This window comes from Protopterus annectens, chromosome 2.part2 (assembly GCF_019279795.1).
Source record: "Protopterus annectens isolate FY-2018-M chromosome 2.part2, PAN1.0, whole genome shotgun sequence".
Classification (NCBI taxonomy): Eukaryota; Metazoa; Chordata; order Ceratodontiformes; family Protopteridae; genus Protopterus; species Protopterus annectens.
In genome coordinates, this window is record NC_056730.1 from 895,649,092 (window position 1) to 895,671,822 (window position 22,731).

Sequence of the window (22,731 nt, forward strand, 5' to 3'; positions counted from 1 at the left end):
TTTTTTACATTTATTATAGATAATGGATGTAGGTTGAAGTGGGATGTGGAGTCTCGGGATTTGGTGCTGTTCTCGGGGGGCAAGAGAGGTAGGGTACTGTCAAAGCCTTTGCTAAGGATTGGATAGTTTCTGTGAAGAATTTATTAAATTAGGTTGCAATATCATCAAGATTGTTGGTTGTTGTTGGGGCAGGGGTGGTGGATTTACCTGGTTGATGTATGTTGTTAACTGCTACCCAGAATTCTGGGGGGATTTTGTATTTTTATTTTAGATGTTTTGGTAACAGTTGATTTTGTTTAATTTTTATTTTTTTGTTGTTTTATTCTGAAATTCTATATATGTTTGCTTAGTTGTTTGTGTTTTGTTTTTTTGAAATTGCTGCCAGGCTTTGTCTCTAGCCTTGAGTAGGGATCTACACTCTTTAGTTAGCCAGGGTGCAGATTTAGATTTTATTCTGATAATTCTAGGGGGAGCTTGGGTGTTTAGTATGTCTAAGAATGCATTGCTGAAAGAGTTAACTGCTTCATCAAGAGCTAACTGTTCAAGCGATTCCCAGTTACAACTATTTAGAGTGTAATGAAGATATTCAAGTTTAATTTTTTTCTTGGTTTCAGATTAAGCGGAAGGTGGACTGGATGACTTGGTGACTCGGAGTCATAAGAAGGAAGGTTGACTGATGGTCACTTAGACTGTCTGGCAGACAACCTGAATTGACTGTCATTTGGAAGATTTATCAGTCCTTGTAGGGGAGGTGATGAGTTGAGTAAACCCATGGAGGTTTATGTGGGAAGATGGATTTTCTGAGGAGCAGTTAAGCCAATCTATATTGAAGTCTTCCATAATTGTTTCTTGTGGGAGAGAATGGGATATCCAGAGAAATATGTTTTCCAGAGTGGGGCTATTGTTTCCTGATGGGATATAACCACCAATAATAATGTGTTTTTGGGATTAATTTTTAATTTGGCAAAGATAAGTTCAGCGTTGTCAGATTCAGGAGTGTTTATCTCTACATGGACTAGAATTAAGTGATTTTTAAATAATATAGCTACTCCTCTGCCCATTCTAGATTTCCTGTCTTTTTGTATAATATTGTAATCTGAGGCTGTTATTTCATTGTTGTTAATATTGTATGGAATGTTGTTAACTTCTGTATGGAATAGCAACTGCAGGTGAGAAGCTTCCATTGGGGAACAAAGTGCTGAAAACAATTTTGATTGTAGTGGCCTGCTTTTTATATAACTGGCAATTGTGACATTCTCATCTAGTACTTTTTCAGCTCCGGTAACAATGATTTTGACACTAGTACTTCTTTGTGGAGAAAACAAGAAGTACAAATAATTCTAGGATTCTTTTTTAAGCAAGTGTAACAAATCCTTTTACACTTCATGACACAGAGCGGGCACCATCCGTACAAATACTGATGCAGGGCAAGTTATGTCAATTGCTAGTCCCTCCACCAAAAGGGGCCTATTGTCCTTGAGCACAACCAAGATGGCAGCATCATGTTTTGTTTCCCATGTGTATTCGGGCTAGTCAGAGCATCTGTGCCTCCATGATAATTCTTGTATTTACTTAATTCAAAATAAAATGGAAGCAAAGCGGCTATGGTGGGTTGTAGATGGACATTTTCAGTGGTAGCAACAGCAGGTGAGTGAAGTGATCCTTAAGTTTTAAAAGGCTAACTATCTTTTAAAAAAAACTTGTGGCACACTGGTTGAAAAACCAGGCAGTAACTATTACATTTGCAATATTTTGTAAACAACTTACATCACAGCAAGCACTCAAGTTACATACATACTGTTAGCAGCATTTTATTCATCTAGCGGAAAGCTTTAATATGAGTTACTTGGCTGATGAGATATTTAGAAAAATATGAAAATTATATATATAAATTTTAATATCATAAGAACAACAGTTAATATATATTTACCTATATTAGACAGAGGTCAAATATCAATGCAGTTGAACTTGGTATTGTGTAAGCTTTAAAATAAAATCTTTTAAAACCTTGTACATAGCATTTTTTTGTAATTATTGATGCAAATATGAACAAGCAATATTTAATGCCTACAGGTGTCAGTAGCAAAACCGCAAATGCACCTGGGGGTGTCACTCAGATGTAAGGAGTTAACATACATTCCATGGATGAAGAAATTTAACTTGAAGTCCTGTTTAGGAATGCAGGACTAAAAAAAAATTCAGTCAACAAAATAAATTCTTCTAGTAGCTGAGGACTGGGATCCCATGTTAAACAGAGCCTTCATCTTACAAGAAACGTGGAATAAAGTTTATCCAATGACTTAGCACTTGCTTCAGCACCACAATCAAGTAAAATACCTGCAATACTACTGTGACCATTGGCTTGACAGTTTGCTAAACCCTCTACCATCACTAAGGAATAAGATTCCTCCTCTTGGAGAAGTTGTTGCCCTCATCTGCACACAGTAATTTACTCTTTTATGGGGGAAGAGTCATAATGTGTGATTTTAAAGGTACTGATTTCCATTGTAAGTGTTTTGCACAAAGCAGTGACCCCCCCATTTGCAGCAGAAATCACAATCACCATCTGCAAAAACAAACTATGTCTCTCATCCACACACACACTAGATATTCTGTAATCTTCTACTGTGTCCTGACATACTGTCTATAAAAGTCATGAATAGGAGAGGACACAAAACATACTTTTGATGGAGCATTACATCCACCTTGACCATATTCAGCTTAAAACTCAGAATGTTGGATGCAACTACCATAAAGTTCTGAAGGGCATGCAGTACCTCTGGGTCCAAGAACTATTTCAGTATCTTCCACAAAACATTCTGGGTTACCCATCCATATATCTTTTCCAGGTCCACAAAACTAACGTAAAGAATACTATCAAACTCCTGTGACACTCTCTAATGTCCTTAAAGGATAAATAAATGATCTGCTACTCCATTGCCCTGACAAAGTTTGCACTGTTTCACAGGTGTACAAGCTAAACTTTCAGATATAATATTCTTTCCACTGGCATCGAGGAGTTAAACATTAGGCTGTTAGTCTTAATTTAACAGGATGACTACTTTTTTGAGGGGCTGTAATTGCTGTATTATTTGCAGGTTTTGGTTTCTTCATTAAAAAAAGTTTATGTTAACTATTTAGTCTAGTTTCTGTTGCTTAAAGGATTCATCTGTCATATTTCTGACTCCTTCATTTTGCCTTTTTGCATATTCAGTTGTATATCAAACCAAACATTTTTGTACAAGTCCTTTAGCTAAGTTTGGTTTGCATTTTAGGTAACCAGTTTCCTCCAGTGATAATGGTGGGTTGTGCCCTATGCTGTCTACCTTTCCTTCATAACTGTTTTATTATTCATTTAAAAACATTTTGGAAGTGGTAAAGTCCATGTTTCTTGTAAGATGAAGGCTCTGTTTAACATGGGATCATTTAGTAATCTGTTTATTATAGAATTTTCTTAAAAGTCTGAGTGGCCTTGGTGGTGCAGCGGTTAGAGTTGCTGCCTCACAGCAAGAGGTTCTCTGGTTTGATTCTCGGCTGGGGTGCCTTCTGTGCGGAGTCTGCATGTCCTCACTGTGGTCATGTGGGTTTCCTCCAGGTGCTCTGGTTTCCTCCCACATCCCAAAGACATGCAGTAGGTGGACTGGACACTCTAAATTGGCCCTAGGCGTGTGTGTGTACCTTCTGTGGAAGGTTGGGTGCTGGGCTGGCAACTTGACACTGTAAAAGTCCACTGCCAATCATGAGCGGACAGATGATCCACTGTGGTGACCCCAACCAGGAAAAGCTGAAAGAAGAAGTGGTTAACAGATATATATGTATATATATATATATATATATATATATATATATATATATATATATATATATATATATCAGCACTGTTTTGAACATGTTTATTGACCACGGAATCAGTCTTTGTGTTGATGCTTCACTTTTCTCTTGTCAAACATACTTATGGTACATTCAATCATTTTATGTCTTGGCAGTATTTTCTTTTAATTTCTTAGGGATTAATGTTCATAGTTTTTCTGCTGTTTTCATACAGTCTTAAGTGCTGTTGACGGCATGTTGAGGTAATAAGGTTTGTGCTGCTCCAGTTCTTTTTTTGTCAGTGAAAGAGTCTGATATTTTTATTATCCATTGAAATGTTTCTTTGGTATTTAAAGTTTAGGGAAGTAACATCTGTGCTGGAAGCAATTTTGATTGCTTGAATAAGCTTATAGTTTTACATCCCTGCAACGTACAGTGTACGGTAAAGATAAGTATACCATCAACCAGTCTAAAAATGCAAACTAGTAATAAAGATATATATCGTTTTACATACAATGAAGGACACTTTCTGGTAGTGTGTATATATTACTAACAAATATAAAAACATACAGAATAAGAAGACAGTTCTGAACAGAAGGGAAGACATTTTAAATGGATAGAAAACAAGAATGCTAGCTGTGTACATTTTGCAAATAATTTTAACACCTGCAGCATTTTACTGTTTTACTTTCTTAATGGCACAAAATGGTAAATTCATATAAAACTGAACAGTACGGAGCATCTTTGGTGAAGGCTTGCAGTTTGTAAAGTACATTTTTCAGGAAAATAAACCACGTGACATTTTGTGTCTGTCTGTCTCTCTGGTCAATGGTTCAAACAATTTCCAAAATTACATGACTGGTTTCAGTGGTTATGGTATCACACTTCAATAACTCTTGGTCTGTTTTGGAAATCGATTGTCTGAACACCTGCTGTCTGCAACAGAACATTTATAGGCACGTGGTCAAGTCTGTTTCTGTCTAGATGGAGAAAATGAACTACTTTGCCTGTGAAGGACAAAGAAAAAATATATGAACTCAGTATTTGCATTTCACTTTTAAACTTTTCAACCAAACCACTATATATCAAACTGCAGAGATTTTAAAATATTTTAAAATTAATTAGCAAAATTATTCAGCACAATAACTATTGCTGCTGAAAATAATCTGACTCCTACAAGACCCCTGAGTCTTTGTAGACAATTTGATTGTTGAAAAAATAATTAATAAAACTTTCCCCAAGCCACCACTTAAAAAAGTTAAGCACTTCATGTTTATTTGGTAAAACTGTTCTGTCAGAATTTGCTTCATTTAACATAAACAACTACCTAAGATGAAACTGTCTTATTTCAGTGTCTCCCACACATAGTTTATATATATTTTTTTGCAAGTTACAACTATGCAGTGCATAATCATGGCACCCAGTGGAACTAGAAAGACTATGACGTGGAAATGAAAAATAAAGTTAAAGCTTTCCCCGTGCCTACAGTCCTTCAAATACATATGACTGCTCTTACTGCTAACATATTTGCTTCTAAATGCAGCCATTTATCTATCATTACAATTTAAACAATAATAAAAACATATATTGCATGTGCTTCAGCATCAGTTGTATGCATAGGTCAAATTAATTCAGTTAAGAAAAATTAAATAAAATCAGTATCTGTTATAAAAACTGACTGTCAGCTATGCAGGGATGGCTCCATGTAGCATCTATAAACACTAGTCAGTAATAAGGAACAAACATTTATGCATTCTGAGATGTGCAGAATATGAATGATTCCTTTCAATTTCACATATCATTTTTAGTACATTCACTTTGTACAGTACTTTATTAGTACAGACTGCACAGCATGTTTTTTTTAACTATGGGCTAGAAGGGCACCTTATGACATTCTGAAGCCTGTAAATTCAAATTGCTAGAGATATATTTTTAAAATTGTGTTTGTCCCTTAAACCCAGGTTTACTGACCATGGACATAGATTATACAGAAATCGGGATTATGGCAGCAAAAAATGTTTTAAAATGCAGTTTCACAATTATACTGTTAAGAAATTACAGTTTTACAGTTTCATTAGACAGCCAGGCCAGACTGCAATATCAAGGTTTCTTCTCTGCTGACATTTCTATTTTTTAAAGAGGCACAACCAAACAACTTCTTACTGTTTTATTGCAAGATGTAGCTTACAGCTAAGTACTAGGCAACTAGTCTGCAGACCACTTCAAGCCTAGCCAAAACAAAATTCAAAATTTCCCTCTAGCCTCATGGTTGGCAGGATAAGGAAGACCAGGAGAGAATTTGAGGCTGGTCATTCAATTATCTATGTTTACCTTGAAGGTGGTATGGGTGCTACTCTGCAACATGAGGTGGAAGTTTGTTCCAGAGGTGAGGAACAAATTGGGATATGAATTTATCATGCCAACATGTCCTATTTATCTGCTGATGAATGTTTAATTCGTTTAACTGAGTACTGGATGTACCATTAGTTCTACGAAGGAATAGGAGATCATCTAGGGTTGAACCTTTCATGGCACAAAAGGCTAGACATAGATTTCCATGGAGGAATCTGTAAGAGACTTGAATAACAAGAAAGGGCTGCCATTCTCTCCTGATAACCAAGACCTTTGAGGCCACTGATGATCTTAAGTTATGAATCTCTGAGTTCCCTCAAGTTGTGTGATATGTTTAGATAAATAAATGTCAAAAGGTGTGTTATATTCAATAACAGGTCTGATAAGATATGAGTATAGGGTACTCAAGACTTCTTTGGATCTAGTGGAGATGCTTTTGGAAATTATATGGGCCATATAAAAATCTTTCTGAAGTACTGTGGAGACATGATAGTCAAATGATAAGGAATTATCAACAAGAGTACCCAGATCGCTTAAAACAGTGTCAGATTGCAGGGGTACATCTTCCAAACAGGAGAGGGCCCAAAACTGAGCCCTGTGGTACACCATTGGTAATTGTTTTGCTTTCCTAAATGGCACTTGCTATTCTAATCACATGGGTTCTGTCAGACAACCAGTTAGCAAACCATTACACAATACAGGGATTTATATTTAGATTTACAAGTCTATCAATAATGCTTGCTTGGGGAATAGTGTCAAAGGCCTTGGCCAAGTCTAGATATGCTTTATTCACTGTTACTTGTTCAAAGAAATTAATGGCATTAAAGAAGCAAGACCTTCTTTTGATAAAGTCAAACTGATGAGGGTATATGCTTGAGAGATTTTCAATGTCCAGATTAATGAAGTCTAAGATAATGTGCTCCACAGCTTTGTGCAATTACTATCACAGCATAATTTCAGGCCAGTTGCATGAGCACAGTCACCAGCCAATATGTCAAACGGTGGTATAGCCCTACCTTGGAAGTACCAGAACTCCTGTACTCTTTGCTTGACAGTCAACAGATGACTCTGGATAAGTCACAAACTTACACAGCTGCAGTTTGACAGAAAGCTACTAACTCCCATGCACATAGGAATGTCCATTCTGACCATACTGGTCAGGAAAAAGAGATGGATATTTATAATGTTGATAATTCGGCTGGTCGCAACTTTTGCTTTGAAGGCTGGTTACGTAATGAATTTTCTTTTCAACCTGTACAGCATGGAATCAGTAACAGAACCTTTGATTCAACTTTGACATTATTTGAAAGAACTCTTTTAAGTTTAAATCATTACAACTAGATAATACTCATTTTAAACATTGTTCATCCTTAAAAAAAATCAAAGGATGTTAGATTATATAAGTTTCCCAACGGTGTAGAACCTGGGTCTGAATTACACTGGGAACTGTTAATGTTTTTTGATGAGTGTGGATTTAATATTATGAGACTTCTTCTTAGTGATAATATCAAGAAGATGGAGAAACTGATTGCTGAACTTGAATGTTAAAATAATTCATTAATAAATGATTTACTGTTCTAGATGAACAAAGATCATTATTTTGACACTTTTAAAATTATAGATAAAAAGTTTAGAAAAGTGTTTAGGGATGAAAGCCAGTAACAACAAAACTTGGCATACCCTACACCTAATATTGTTATGTCTTCTCCTGATGTTAATATGGAATAGTAAAACACTGATTTTTAAATAAGACCACTGATACATTTAACAATGAGAAAATGTATTAACTATAAAGAATTTAAGATTTTTAACTATAGTAATATAATTTTAGATGGTAGATGTTTTGAACTATTCATAAAAGGTTACTTACCGTAAGTGTAGATGTTCGAGTGTATTCACTGTTGCAGTCCTAGTCCTGGTTTCCCTCTCTCCTTACAAGGAACTTTTTGGTATTTACTTTCTACTGGTGGGATTCTTCCACCATAACCTGGCTCCCACTTGGGGGCTCCTGACAGTGCAAGAAAAATTGATGTAATGACTTCGGCTGCCTTACTTTATACTACTAATGACCTGATGTCAATCCTGAAGCGACAGCAATCGATGCAGAAATACTAAGCCTCTGGTATTCGTGCCAGCCGAGAACTACCCTGGCAGGGATAACCCAAATGTGATGACTGCAACAGTGAAACACGAAGAACATCTTTTGTTGCAGTGGGTGGATCAAAGACACACCCCCTAGCATTGTTAACTGCTAGAACTGTAAAGCCTTTCAAATCAATACATTCTTATATGTTAAAGGATTCTTGGGATTTTTTGGGACAAATTATCCCAGAATATTATCATCCCAAATGCCATTTGGAGACTACTGATGTGATGGACTTATTTTCCTGTATTTGTCATGATAAAGGATTAGCGTGGTTTAATGAAATTCTATGTAAATGTAATTTTTTTGTCTAGCAGGGATGTTAACATTATTACTTCCTTTATGGAAACTATTTTAACAAATAATTACATTTATTTTGAAGGAAAATATTACAAATAGTGTGTGGCCCCTTTTTGCTGATTTAATGATATTCTATTGGGAACAGAAATTTGTCTTTAAATCATCACATTTTCCCACTATTGTAGCTTTGTTTTTTTTTTTTCATTTTTTGGACGACATCTTTCTATATTATACAGTTACATTTACACATGTACATTCTAAGATTTTACAGAGGTGTAAGTTACTAAAGGAAAAGCAAACGTGCAACTTAGTGGATTGTACAGGCAGCAGTTATGTATAAATATTTTGTCATTTCAGTAAGAGTTTGAAAATATTATGTTTAAGGAGAGTATTTGAACAGTATTTTACAGTGAAAAAGTTTTAAACCTATGATGAGCATGCACAGGAGCAGGATTGGTTAAGACATTGTTTAAGCAGTGGTTTAAAGGTACTAGGTTTGTCAGAGAATTTTATTTGCATGGGGATACTATTTCAGAGTTTAGCAACACATTAGGAGTAGAGCAAGTTTCCCACAACATTATTTGACATATCTGTAAGTAATAAGAATCTGTTATTAGAATGGAGGTCCTTTGCTGGACAGTAAGGTAGTAATAAGCTTTGTAGTGCAGGGCAGTTTTCTGGATGATGAATGAGTTTGTGTGCTGTATTCACTTGTGAATATGCTAGACAGCTGTGCAGTTCAAGCCAGTTTAATTGCTTTAAGCTAAGACAATGGTGGGTCCTATGAGGGACACTGGTGGCAAATTTAACTGTAGCAGGAGGCGAGTTTTTTTTCTTTTGAGTATTGTTTGTTAGGACAGAAGTGACATAAGAGAATTAGCAACAAGAAGGGAGGGTAGAGGATTTTTGCAGTATCTGCAAGGAATCCGTTGATCCGAGCCAAGTTTCTGGTGTGTAGATTTAATGGTGTGCAGGATATGGTGGTCATATTTAAGACTGTTGTCTATTATAATGCCTAGAAGCTTACTGTGAGTTACAGTTTCAATGACAGTATTATTTGCTGATTTTATGGTAAAAGATTGCTTTTGATTTTTGCAACTTTTGAGGACCAAAGTATTAACTTAGTTTGGGGTTGGCTAGGAGGTTTAATTCTTTGAGCCAGGTTTCTACAGAGGAGAAAGATTCCTGGTAATGTCTTGGAGCTTATTTATTGTTGAGGCCACACACATTAATGTTGAGTCATCTGCATACTGAACTAAACTAGCATGGTGGGTGGAGATGTGGAGGTCATTAATAAATATATTAAATAGTACAGGACCCAGGATAGAGCTCTGAGGGAAGCCTGTTTTAAATGGTTGAAAGGATGAGTAGGTTTGTTGCCATTTAACGGCTCGTTGCCTTCCAGATAGATAACTAAGGGACCACAACAAGGAGTATTGTGAAAGTCCTACTGAGGAGAGTCAAACGAGCAATTGCTGGTGCAAGACAGTATCAAAAGGGTTTGACAAGTCTAACAGCATGGCAGACACAAGCATCATTTCTATGTTTGTTTATTATACTGGTAAAATGTAGTACAGCAGTAGTGGTGCTATGCTGGGGCCTAAATCCATGTTGATCATAGGTTGGTACTTGTGTTTCTGAGGGCAGGTTATTTGAGGTTAGGTATTATGTCAACTGCATATGGATGCACTTCTCTAATATTTTGGACAGGTGGGAGAGAATAGCTATCAGTCTGTAGTTATTAAACTCTATAGATGTGCCACCTTTGTACAGTGGTATGATGTAGGATTTTTCCATAGTGATGGGATATATCTTTATGCTATGGACGTATTAATTAGTATGGACACAGGGAAGGCTATGACATCTGTCAATTAATAAAATGTGGTGCCTGCTCTCAGTGCAAGTATATATATGAAAGAAGTGAATTAACATTAAAAAACATACATTATACATTTAAATTCAAGTCCAGGTATGATTGCAGCACAAAGGGTGCTGTTTGCTTGGCCTTTTGTGATGTGTGTTTCTGTTTTTATGTGGGTAAAACAGAACAATTTAAAAGAAGGATTCAAGAGCATTACTTTGATATCCAAGGGAATAGAGAAACAAATGCCCTTTTAAAACATAAATTACTTTGTAACACAAATAAGTTGTTTTATTTTACAATACTCAAACAAGCTATTCCTATCCCAGGGGAGGACGCTGGGAACATACACTGGAGTACTGATAACTATTATGGCAACTGAGACTTAATGCTAGTGAACACCATGGCTTGAATATGAAGAAAAAAAATGAAGAAAAAAAAAAATATGAAGAAAAAAAAAACGTTGCAGAACACTGCTGAATGTCCAAAGGTTTTAATAAAATCCAGTGTCAAGTAGAAAAAACTGTACAAATCCAACTTCAGTAAGCAGTAAAAACAATTACAAATGAGCGCTTTCGGGTGTAACTCTTCTTCAGATAACCATCAAACAAAGTAGCAACAATTTAAAACAAAGCATGGCCAATCAAATTCAATAAAACACCCGCCTATTTTTCAGGGCAGGTTTCATTGGAATCATCTCATTGAGACCTGGAGGTCTATGGGCCAATAGTTCAACAATCCACTTGGCCTCATTGAGCTCTGTTATATTCTTAATATCACCCCCTCTACTGTTCAACCTGATATTAACAATGGCTTTAAATCTGAAGCTGTGCTGTGCATGTTTCTCTATATGCCTATAGAGGGCATTATGAGCATCAGCATTCCTAATAGCTGATAGATGTTGTAAAATCCTAACCTTAAACATGCAATTTGTTTTTCCAACATAAAAACTTTCACACTGATCACACTCTGCCATATATACTAAATCTGTAGTCCTACATGTGGCCCTGGCTTTAAACTCAAAAACCCTCCCAGTAACTGGATGAACAAAGCTAGTGTCTCTATTAATATAAGCACAAGCTTTACACGAACCACATGGAACAGTACCTGGGTTGGCCTTGAAATGTTTAATATCAGTTAACTTTTCATGAGACAAAATGTCTTTAAGATTTTTATTTCTTCTAAAGCCAAAACAGGGATATTCCCCTACTATGGAATGAATTCTATCATCAGTGGTTAGAATATTCCAATTCTTTCGGACTACATCACAGACCCCTCTTATGTTATTACTGTAAGTGAACATAATTTGAGGTTTCCTTTTATATATGCCCCTATTTGACTTAGATGAACTGTCTTGCATATCAGAGAGCAGCCATGGCGTCGACCTATCACTTCTATGTAGCTTGCTGTTCTGGATAACTCTTTTGGTCATGGATTTGTTGTAACCTCTTTCACTAAACAAACCAATCAATTTATCAGCCTCAACATTGAACAGTGTTTCATCTGTACAAATTCTAGAAACCCTACTAACCTGTCCTTTTATGATATTAGGAAAGGTATGCCTAGGGTGCATACTATCGAAGCTTAGTAGGGTGTTTTTCCAACAATCCTTCCTAAACAGGTGTGTGGAAAAAACCTTCATTCCTTTGAACTAAATGCACATCTAGAAAGTCAATGTCAGTCCATGAACTATTGGCCGTAAATCGCAAAAAGGAAGTGGATGAATTAATGAAAACTAAAAAATCATTAAACTGTACTTCATTCCCATTCCACAAAATAAAAATATCATCCACAAAACGCCTGTAAAGAATAATATATTGTGACCAGGTATTGTTTTTTAAAATAAACCTGTTTTCCCAAAAAGACAGTACCAAATTAGCATAGGTATTGGCACATGGGGTGCCCATGGCTACCCCATGTGCCTGCCTATATATGCTATTGGCTCCCATGAAAATAGAAGTTATGTTCTTACCATAACGTTCCATGTTAGTTGTCTTCTTCTCGCCTTCTTCTTGCTGGATGGGTTCGGAGCCGACCTCGGCTCCGACTCGGCCACTCTAAAAGCTCGAGAGTTGGTTCCACCGGCTCGAGGCTCCCCTTATATCCCACAATGCTAGGCGAGAGTTACCTCAGATCTCGTTTGTAAGCTAACCCCAGCTTATAATAGTAACAGTATAACTGTAAAACAGAATCCACCTCTAACAACAGGAGGAAAGAAGGGTGACCTACATCCTGAACCAGGAAATATGCATAATAGCATATGTCTAAGAAAGAGGTGGTAGAAAGAGAGGTCACAATCACAACTCCTCTAGGTCTGTCCAGGCCAGGCGGAAGGAGGGTGGGGCCTTAAGAAGAAGCGAGAAGAAGACAACTAACATGGAGCGTTATGGTAAGAACATAACTTCTATATGTTAAGTTGTCTATCTCGCCTTCATTCTTGCTGGATGGGACGCGTCCCTAGCACCTTGTCCCGGTGGCCTAACGGAACAGACTCCTGAGAACAGTGGAACCAAAGTTAGCTCTATGCCTAGAAGCTAAATCCAACTTATAATGAGTAATAAAAGTGTGAGGAGTAGCCCAAGTAGCAGCTGCACAAATGGTGTCAATAGGCAGTCTGTCTTGGAAGGCTAAAGAAGTAGCCAAAGCTCTGGTGGAATGGGCTTTAGGTTTATTAGGCAATTTTGTTGTCTAATTTCATATACCAGGGAAATCAAAGATGTTAGCCATCTGGATAATGATACCTTTGAAACTGAAAGTCCCTTTCTGCTTTCCGCATAGGAGACAAACAGCTGATCAGATTTTCTGAATTGTTTTGTTCTATCCAAGTAGTACCTCAATTGACGATGAACATCCAGGCAGTGTAATTTTGTTCAGACCTATTGGAATACTCTGGAAAAAGACAGGGAGGTCAATGCTTTGGTTTAGATTTGATGTCGAGACCACCTTAGGCAAAAGGACGGGTTAGTTCGTAAGGATACTCTGTCCTTATGAAACAAAAGATAAGGAGGACGACAACTGAGTGCTTGAAGTTCTGAAACTCTTCTAGCTGATGTAATAGCTACCAGAAAGAGAGTTTTCCATGATAACAATTTCAAGGAACAGGAAGCTGCAGGTTCGAAAGGGAAAGAATCAAAGAAGCAAGAACTAAATTTAGGTCCCAAGGAGAAGGAGGATTTCTTATAGGAGGTCTGAGAAGAAAAACTCCTTTCAAAAAGGCTTTGCAAAGTTTGTGGGACATTAGGGCAGATTCAGAAATACCCACATGGAAGTTAGAAATAGCTGCCAATTGAACCTTAAGTGTAGATGGAGATGAACCTGCATGGAAGAGTTCAGCTAGAAAATCAAGGACTAGTTGGATGGAAGCGGTGAAAGGATCTATGTCCTTCCCTTGTGCCCAATATGAGAAGCGTTTCCACTTACTCAAATAAATCTTTCGAGTGGAAGATTTATGGGAAGCTATCAATATATCTCTAACAGAATGAGATAATTGAGGAAGCCTGGCTACGGTTGGAACTGGAGGAACCAAGCAGTGAGGTTCAGAGAGGGGAGAGAGCGATGAAACTGACCCGACTGATGGATCAAAAGATCTGGAACTAGGTCCAGATTCCATGGTCGCTCCAAGAGAAAACGATGTAGAAAGGGGAACCACACTTGTCGAGGCCAGTAAGGAGCAATGAGGATCAAGGATGCCTTCTGAGCGATAGCTTTCTGAATTACTTGAGAGATCAGTGGGAAAGGAGGGAATGCATACAGAAGTCCCCGGGGCCAAACTTGGACTAGAGCGTCTCTGCTGGGTTGGCCTGGTAAAGGGAATAGAGTGAAATATTCTCTGCACTTGCTGTTTTGGGGAGTAGCAAAAAGATCGCAGCAAGGCTGACCCCACTTGAGAAAAATTTCTCTCACTACCGAGTCTTTCAGAGACCACTCGTGAGGCATGAGAATAGCTCTGCTCAACTTGTCCGCAATGTGATTGGACTTCCCGGGGATGTGCGTTGCTATCAGAAAACGCTGAGAAGAGATCGCCCATTGCCACAGTCTGAGTGCTTCTCGACACGGGGGTATGATCTGGTTCCGCCTTGTTTGTTGATGTACCACACTACAGACATATTGTCTGTCTGGATTGCAATTGTTCCCAAGGGAAGAGAGTCTTGAAGGGCTTGCAACGCTAAAAGCACTGCTCTCATCTCCAGAACATTTATGTGCAAGTGGCATTCGTTTGGTTGCCATGTGCCCTGGACTGTCCTGCCCTGATAATGCCCCCCCCCCCCCGATCAGGGAGGCATCCGTTGTCAGTGTAGCAACCGGAGGAGGTGGAACAAAGGGTCTTCCGACAGGAGCTGGGGAAGACATCCACCACATGAGATGCTTTTTGCACGCCTGCGTGATCACAATGGTGTGAGACATTGGAAGTTCCTGGTATGACCATTGAGTAAAAAGCATCCACTGAAGGATCCGCATGTGGTATCTGGCTAATGGAAGGAGAGGTATGGCGCTGCCATGATTCCCAACACCTTTAGAACTAACCTGGCTTTGATTCTGTTGTTGTTGAGAAGGAGTGACACCAATTTGTGAATGTCTGATATCCTTTGGTGTGTTAGCCTTGCAGACATGTTTATAGTATCTAGATTTGCGCCTATGTAGGTAATAGTACGACAAGGCGACAAAACAGACTTTTCGCAATTTATTGAAATACCCAGTTTTTGACAAACGCGAAAAGTATAATCTCTGGCCATCAGAAGGAGATGCTTGGTGGGAGCTGTGAGGAGCCAGTCGTCCAAATATGGAAACACCTGGAATCCTTGTCGTCTCAGGTGAGAAGCTACCACTGCCATGCATTTGGTAAACACCGGGGCAGTGGTGAGACCAAAGGGCAGGGCCCTGAACTGAAAATGACTGGTTCCCAGCCTGAAGCGGCCGAATCTTCTGCAGCGTAGGTTCATTTTCATGTGATAGCACGCATCCCGAAGGCCTATAGAGCACATCCAGTTTCCTTAGCCCAAAAGGGAAGAATGGATTGCAGCGTGACCATTCGTAATCTTGTTTTCTTGACTGATTTGTTCAAGACACTGAGATCCAAAATCGGTCTCCAGTCCCCTGTTTTCTTTGGAACTATAAAGAACGTTGAGTAAATTCGGTATCCTTGTTGGTCTGCTGGCACTGGCTGAATTGCTCTTTTTGCAAGCAGTTTTGAAATTTCCAAAGCTGCTAGATCCCTTTGAGCGGGTGGAACATCTGGAAGGGATTTTTTTGACTGATTTGGAAAGCGAAGAAAGGGGATAGAATAGCCTTCGGAAATGATGGACTGTACCCATTTGTCTTGAGTCAGGGATAGCCAGGCTTCTGGGTACAGTGACAATCTTCCCCCGACTGCCTCCGAAGATGGGCAGTCGGGCAACACCTCAGGGATGCTGAAAAGGCTTGTCAGGGAAGGCTTCCCGATTGCCCTGGTTCTGCGGACCCCCCCTGCCCCTAGGGCGACGTCTACCATTGTTATTCCCACCTCTGCCTTTGGTAGGAAAAGCGACTCTGTCGTCAGGCGAAGTCCCTTGAGATTGTTTACGGAACCACATCTTTCCACCCTTCTGGCCTTTGGGGTAAGGCCTGGAAGGAGTCGAAAAACGGACTCCGATGGCAGAAAGGGTCTTGCCATCAGTCTCGCACCTAGTCAGGGTTTCTTTCACTTGAGGACCAAAGAGAGATGATCCATCAAAAGGGGAGTTCGTGAAAGACGTCTTGAAAGGGTCCACAAAATTGCATAGCCGCATCCAGGCGTGCCTACGTAAGGCCACACCTGTCCCTGCGGCTCTGCTCGCTCCATCGGCCGCGTAAGAAAGGAGGCGCATGGAGGAGTTGGATATGGAATTAGGGTAGCCAGCTGCGTGTTCATCTTGTCTTGGAAACCCGCAGCTGTAGGATCCTTTAACATTTCACTCGCTTCCTTGATCAAGTCCCTTTGAAGACGAGTGAAATGGCACAGGTAGTTCAGCGAACGCATGGTAAATGTCGCTGAGGAGAACATCCGCTTCCCGTACCTATCCATGGACCTAGATTCCTTGTTAGGTGGATGGACAGGTACTGAAGGATCAGCCAGTTCCTTCTTTGTGGCAGCAGCTACCACCATAACATCCACAGAAACTCCTTTTGTTAAAAATTGCTTGTCTGCTGGAGCTGTGATGAACTTAGAGGGTCTCCTGGGAGTGGGTTCCACTGAATCAGGAGCCGTCCATGCCTTCTTAGCAACCACCTGCATGAGGGGGTCGAAGGGAGGGGACACCCAGGAGGTGGAAGGACGAGAGCCAAATGCCTCAAGATACACAGATTCGTCCTCCGAAGGGTTGAGGGCTGGCCAATTTCCCCTCTGTTTCAGGATCTCCAGAATGTCTGCAAATGAGACATCTTCAGAAGGGGAACGGGGAACCCTCAGAATCATCCAAATCTGTGTCTGACGTGATAGACTCAGGTGAGTCAATGTGTTTCCTCTTACACTTCCTCTTCCGAGGGGCTCTTCTGCCAAATCAGGAGAGGCCTCGGAAGAGGATGAAATCCCACAGGGGCTCCTGAGGAGCTGGCTCTCTGCGGTCCGGGATGAGGGAGTGAGTCGACTTACCCTGAGGCAGCATAGAGGGAGGGGCGGACGGAGCCGACTGTGGAGTAGAGCCAGGCTCTAACACACTCCGCATGACCTCGAATGCACCCCTGTCAGGCAGAGCCAGAGGTCCCCGCTCCGAGGAGCTAAGAACCCCCCTCGGCACCGACAGTGATGGTTCCGAGGCCGATGTCAGAGCCGAACTCACCAGCGCCGAAGCCCCGAGAGGGAGAGGGGGGTCGGACAAGGGTCCGATGCCACTCACCCCCTCGGAGCCGACGAGGGAAGCTCAGCGCCGAGATTCTTCCAAAGAAGAAAACGGAGCCGACGACGGAGCCGAAGACAATTGTATCGGCTCCGACGTAATCACAGTCTCGGTTCCGACGCGACCCGGCTCCGAACTCAAGAGAGTCGAAGGAGGAAAATGTTGATGGACCGGGGCAGGCATCGACTGATGAGTCGGGCTCTGAAGCATCTGGGCTAGTGCCTCGGACTTAAGTAGTCGACTCACTACCCTCTGAAGGTCATGATCCGACAGCCTCGATGACCTAGAGGAGTGAGACCTTTGGCTCCGTTCAGACAGCAGGGGAGATCCTGGAGCCGAATGAACGGAGCCAAGAGATGGTGACCTGGACCTCTTCCTAGTTGTCGGCTCCGAAGGTCTGGTCGGAGCCGACACGGGAACCTCAATAACCTCGGCTCCGGCCGGAGCCGAGGGAGCCACAGAAACTGTGGACTGAGACTTATCGGCTCCAGCCGGAGCCGATAAAGGCAAAGGTTGAGCAACCTGAGGTCTCGGCTCAGAAGCGGAGCCGAAGACCTCGATGCCTTAGAGGGCTTCCCTGTTGAAACAGACAGGGAATCCTCTGGCTTCAGTAAGCCTCTAAGAATTAATTTATTTTTTCTTTCCTGCAGGACCCTGGGGCTGAAGCCATGGCACACAGCACAGGAGTCCTGCAGGTGCAAAGGCCCCAGACAATAGACACAAGAAGTGTGAGCGTCTGTCAGAGACATTTTCTGACAGCACGCATCACACTTCTTGAATCCGGAGACCTTTGCTTCTTTAGACATTTTTGACTGACAGGTGTACACAAACACGCACACAAACACACAAGTTATACCCTGTCAGGAAAACACAATAAAATTAGTAGTAATACTAGTATTTAAAACTACAATAACTAGAATAAACTACCAAAAAAACACACACACTCCACTAGGGAAGGGAAGGCCTAAAGGCCCAATGGAAGAACCAAAAGTTCTTGGGGAAAGAAACGGAAAATATTTAGGGTCGGGAATAAAGTTTTCTAATCTACACTAACTAAGTAAGAATATTAACTTAAAAGGGGTTTTAAAGAGTAATTTTTACAAGAAAAATAGCACTCACCAGGAACCGGTAGAAACAACCAACCTCGAAGCTGTAGCGGCAAACGAGATCTGAGGTAACTCTCGCCTAGCATTGTGGGATATAAGGGGAGCCTCGAGCCGGTGGAACCAACTCTCGAGCTTTTAGAGTGGCCGAGTCGGAGCCGAGGTCGGCTCCGAACCCATCCAGCAAGAATGAAGGCGAGATAGACAACTTAACATACATTGTTCTCCAAAACCAAAGTAAGCAAGTCAGTGATAACATCAATCTTCGAACTCTCTACTTCCATTTCATGTAACACTGTATGTATAGCCATGACACCATAATCAGTACTAATGGCTGTGAACAGATTTTGTATATCTATTGTGGCCATCAAATGTAACCCATTGCTGTTATCAATATTCATGGCCCCTAAAGTCATTAAAAAATGTCCTGTATCTTTAAGCACTTCATCAATACAATCCAAATATGGCCTTAGAGTGCAGTCCAGCCAAATAGATATATTCTCTGTGACCCACCCTCTACCTGACACTATAGGTCGGAGGGGTGGGTCCGTTATACTTTTATGAATCTTGGGTAACGCCTTAAAAATCGGTGTAACAACATCATCCTTTTTTAAAAATATTAAACAATTGCTCATCAATACGCTTATCATCCAAAATTTGTTTAAGTGCATTATGAACATGTGCTACCAATAGCTTAACTTGTAGGGGATTTATAAGTATATAAGTATCTGCGTCAGACAGTATTCGAAGATAGAATGGGAATGAAGTACAGTTTAATGATTTTTTAGTTTTCATTAATTCATCCACTTCCTTTTTGCGATTTACGGCCAATAGTTCATGGACTGACATTGACTTTCTAGATGTGCATTTAGTTCAAAGGAATGAAGGTTTTTCCACACACCTGTTTAGGAAGGATTGTTGGAAAAACACCCTACTAAGCTTCGATAGTATGCACCCTAGGCATACCTTTCCTAATATCATAAAAGGACAGGTTAGTAGGGTTTCTAGAATTTGTACAGATGAAACACTGTTCAATGTTGAGGCTGATAAATTGATTGGTTTGTTTAGTGAAAGAGGTTACAACAAATCCATGACCAAAAGAGTTATCCAGAACAGCAAGATACATAGAAGTGATAGGTCGACGCCATGGCTGTTCTCTGATATGCAATGCAGTTCATCTAAGTCAAATAGGGGCATATATAAAAGGAAACCTCAAATTATGTTCACTTACAGTAATAACATAAGAGGGGTCTGTGATGTAGTCCGAAAGAATTGGAATATTCTAACCACTGATGATAGAATTCATTCCATAGTAGGGGAATATCCCTGTTTTGGCTTTAGAAGAAATAAAAATCTTAAAGACATTTTGTCTCATGAAAAGTTAACTGATATTAAACATTTCAAGGCCAACCCAGGTACTGTTCCATGTGGTTCGTGTAAAGCTTGTGCTTATATTAATAGAAACACTAGCTTTGTTCATCCAGTTACTGGGAGGGTTTTTGAGTTTAAAGCCAGAGCCACATGTAGGACTACAGATTTAGTATATATGGCAGAGTGTGATCAGTGTGAAAGTTTTTATGTTGGAAAAATCAATTGCATGTTTAAGGTTAGGATTTTACAACATCTATCAGCTATTAGGAATGCTGATACTCATAATGCCCTCTATAGGCATATAGAGAAACATGCACAGCACAGCTTCAGATTTAAAGCCAGTGTTAATATCAGGTTGAACAGTAGAGGGGGTGATATTAAGAATATAACAGAGCTTAATGAGGCCAAGTGGATTGTTGCACTATTGGCCCTATTGGCCCATAGACCTCCAGGTCTCAATGAGATGATTCCAATGAAACCCGCCCTGAAAAATAGGCGGGTGTTTTATTGAATTTGATTGGCCATGCTTTGTTTTAAATTGTTACTACTTTGTTTGATGGTTATCTGAAGAAGGGTTACACCCGAAAGCGCTCATCTGTAATTGTTTTTACTGCTTACTAAAGTTGGATTTGACAGTTTTTTCTACTTGACATTGGATTTTATTAAAACCTTTGGACATTCAGCAGTGTTCTGCAACGTTTTTTTTTTTTTTTTCTTCATATTTTTTCCTTGGCGTCTAGCAGAACTTAGGTGAGGTGTTTTGTTTCACATTTTTGACTGAACACCATGGCTTGAATGATATAGTTTCCCTTAATAGTATTTTAAAATTACTTTGTTCCAAGTTATAATTCTAGACATCTATATACTTTTACCATTTTTATTATTACTTATTTCTGTCTTTTAACATGTTCTTGTTCATATGGTTTCATTTAAATTGCAATATAATAATACTCTTTTAGCCGAACTTCATGAGAATTTCATAGGTTCATAGGTTGGTACTAGGCAGCAGCCCTAGGGCCTATACAAGCCTAGCCATAACAATTCCCTGGCTATTTCTTCCCACATTATTTACTTTCCTGGACCCCTGTCTAGCAGGGCGACTGACGTGATCCCTGGGGTGAATTTCCTTTCTCCCATCCAATCGTCAAGGTCCCTCTTGAAGAGGTCCAAAGGGGCATTCTGCTTGACATGTATGGGCAATCTATTCCAGAGTCTGGGGAGTCTCTGGGTCAGGAACCTATCCCTCCAGCATGTTTTGTTTATTGTGATGACAAGGTTTAGATCCCTGGAGCGTGTAGCTCTGAGGGATTGGGATTTCCTTAAGTGTAGCATGTCCAACAGCTCTGGGTTTGACATGGCCTTGTATGTTAAGCAGAGATCGCCTCTGAGTAGACGATATGCGACAGAGTATAGCTGGAGTTTTTTAAGGCGGTCAGCGTACGGCATCTGCTTTAGGCCTGTGATTCTTTTAGTGAGGTATTTCTGAGGCTTTCCAGTTGTTGCAGATGTCTTGAGAGGTACATACCAAATGGGGCGTTGTATTCTATAATGGGTCTAATGAGGGATGAGTACAGTGGGACAATGACCTTCTTTTTTCTGGATGAAAAGCCCTTCGTGATGAGGTGTGCCACATACAAGGATTTCCTGACTGTTGTGGCGATGTGGTTATCGAAAGTGAGACCACTGTCCACCTGTGTCCCTAAGTCTCTTATCACACTTTCTGTGTTTAGTGTACTGCCACCTATATGGTAATTCATGGATACATGTTTTTTCCCAAAGGGGATAACAATACATTTCTTGGCATTGAGCTTGAGCCCATGGCTCTGGCACCAAGCATCTGTTTCTGTAAGGCCCTTTTGTAGAGTATCCACATCATTTGGGGATTCAATAATGGCTTCCAGTTTGCAGTCATCTGCAAACTTTGTTAGCCAGAGTCCCTTAGTGTTGACCTGTACTTCAGAGAAGTAGATGCCAAACAAGAGCGGCCCCAGGACTGAACCCTGAGGTACTCCACTTGTCACTTGTCTGGAGCTGGATTTGGAGTCGGCTACTTTTACAGTGTGGGTTCTATCAGTAAGCCATTTAGCAACCCATTGGGTGACATAGGGATTAATGCCCAACTTAGTAAGTTTATCTATGATTCTAGAGTGGGGGATGGTGTCAAAGGCCTTGGCAAGGTCTAGATAGCCTGTGTGGACCACCTTACCCTTATCCATGGCTCTGGAGACTGATTCAAAGAAGTCAATCAGGTTTAGGAGCCAAGATCGGCCCTTCACAAACCCAAACTGGGTGGGGTCCAGTGTTTGAAGGTTGCTAATGTCTTTGTTTATAAGTTCCATGATAATACGCTCCATGGCCTTGCAGATAAGGCTTGTCAGACTGATGGGACGGTAGTTTCCGGGATCCAAGGTGGATCCCCCCTTGTGGATTGGGATAACTGTAGCTCTGCGCCACTCAGTGGGCACGAAACCTGAGGTGAGGTTATGATTAAACATTACACTTAGGTGAGGTGCCAGTTCATATTGTAGTTCATGTAGTACACAGCCCGGGATGTTATCTGGTCCCATGGATGCTGTATTCGTGGCTTTAGAGAGTGCATTTTGTAACTGTGTGGCCGTTATTACTGGAATTTGGCAATCTTCCGGTACTGAGATGGGCCATTTAGGGAGTGAGAGGGGGGTGAAGTTGGCACTGAATCGATCTGCCAGGATATTGGCAATATCCTTCGGATCAGTATATTTAATGCCATTCTGTTTTAACTCAGAGCAGATCTGAGCATTGCCATTTAGATTCTTGACATAGTTATAGAATGCTTTGTGGTTGTCTTTGGAATCTTTGGCAATTTTATTTTCGTAACTAGCTTTGGAGGATTTTATGAGGCATCTCAGTTTCTTACTGAGGCTAGTAAGGAGTTTTTGCATCCTGGGATTTTCCTCTTTT

The 22,731-nt window shown here is 40.3% G+C and overlaps 1 protein-coding gene across 1 annotated transcript in view; it reads right to left on the reverse strand.

Annotated features, from left to right (window-relative positions):
- Positions 1 to 3,879: 3,879 nt before the first annotated feature.
- The window catches only part of PRXL2C (peroxiredoxin like 2C), a 319,348-nt gene continuing 300,496 nt past the window's right edge, over positions 3,880 to 22,731 (reverse strand). The window contains exon 6 of the mRNA XM_044064212.1: positions 3,880 to 4,817. Coding sequence (XP_043920147.1) covers positions 4,690 to 4,817 — 128 coding nt within the window. The 3' untranslated portion in view covers positions 3,880 to 4,689. The remainder of the gene's footprint in view (positions 4,818 to 22,731) is intronic.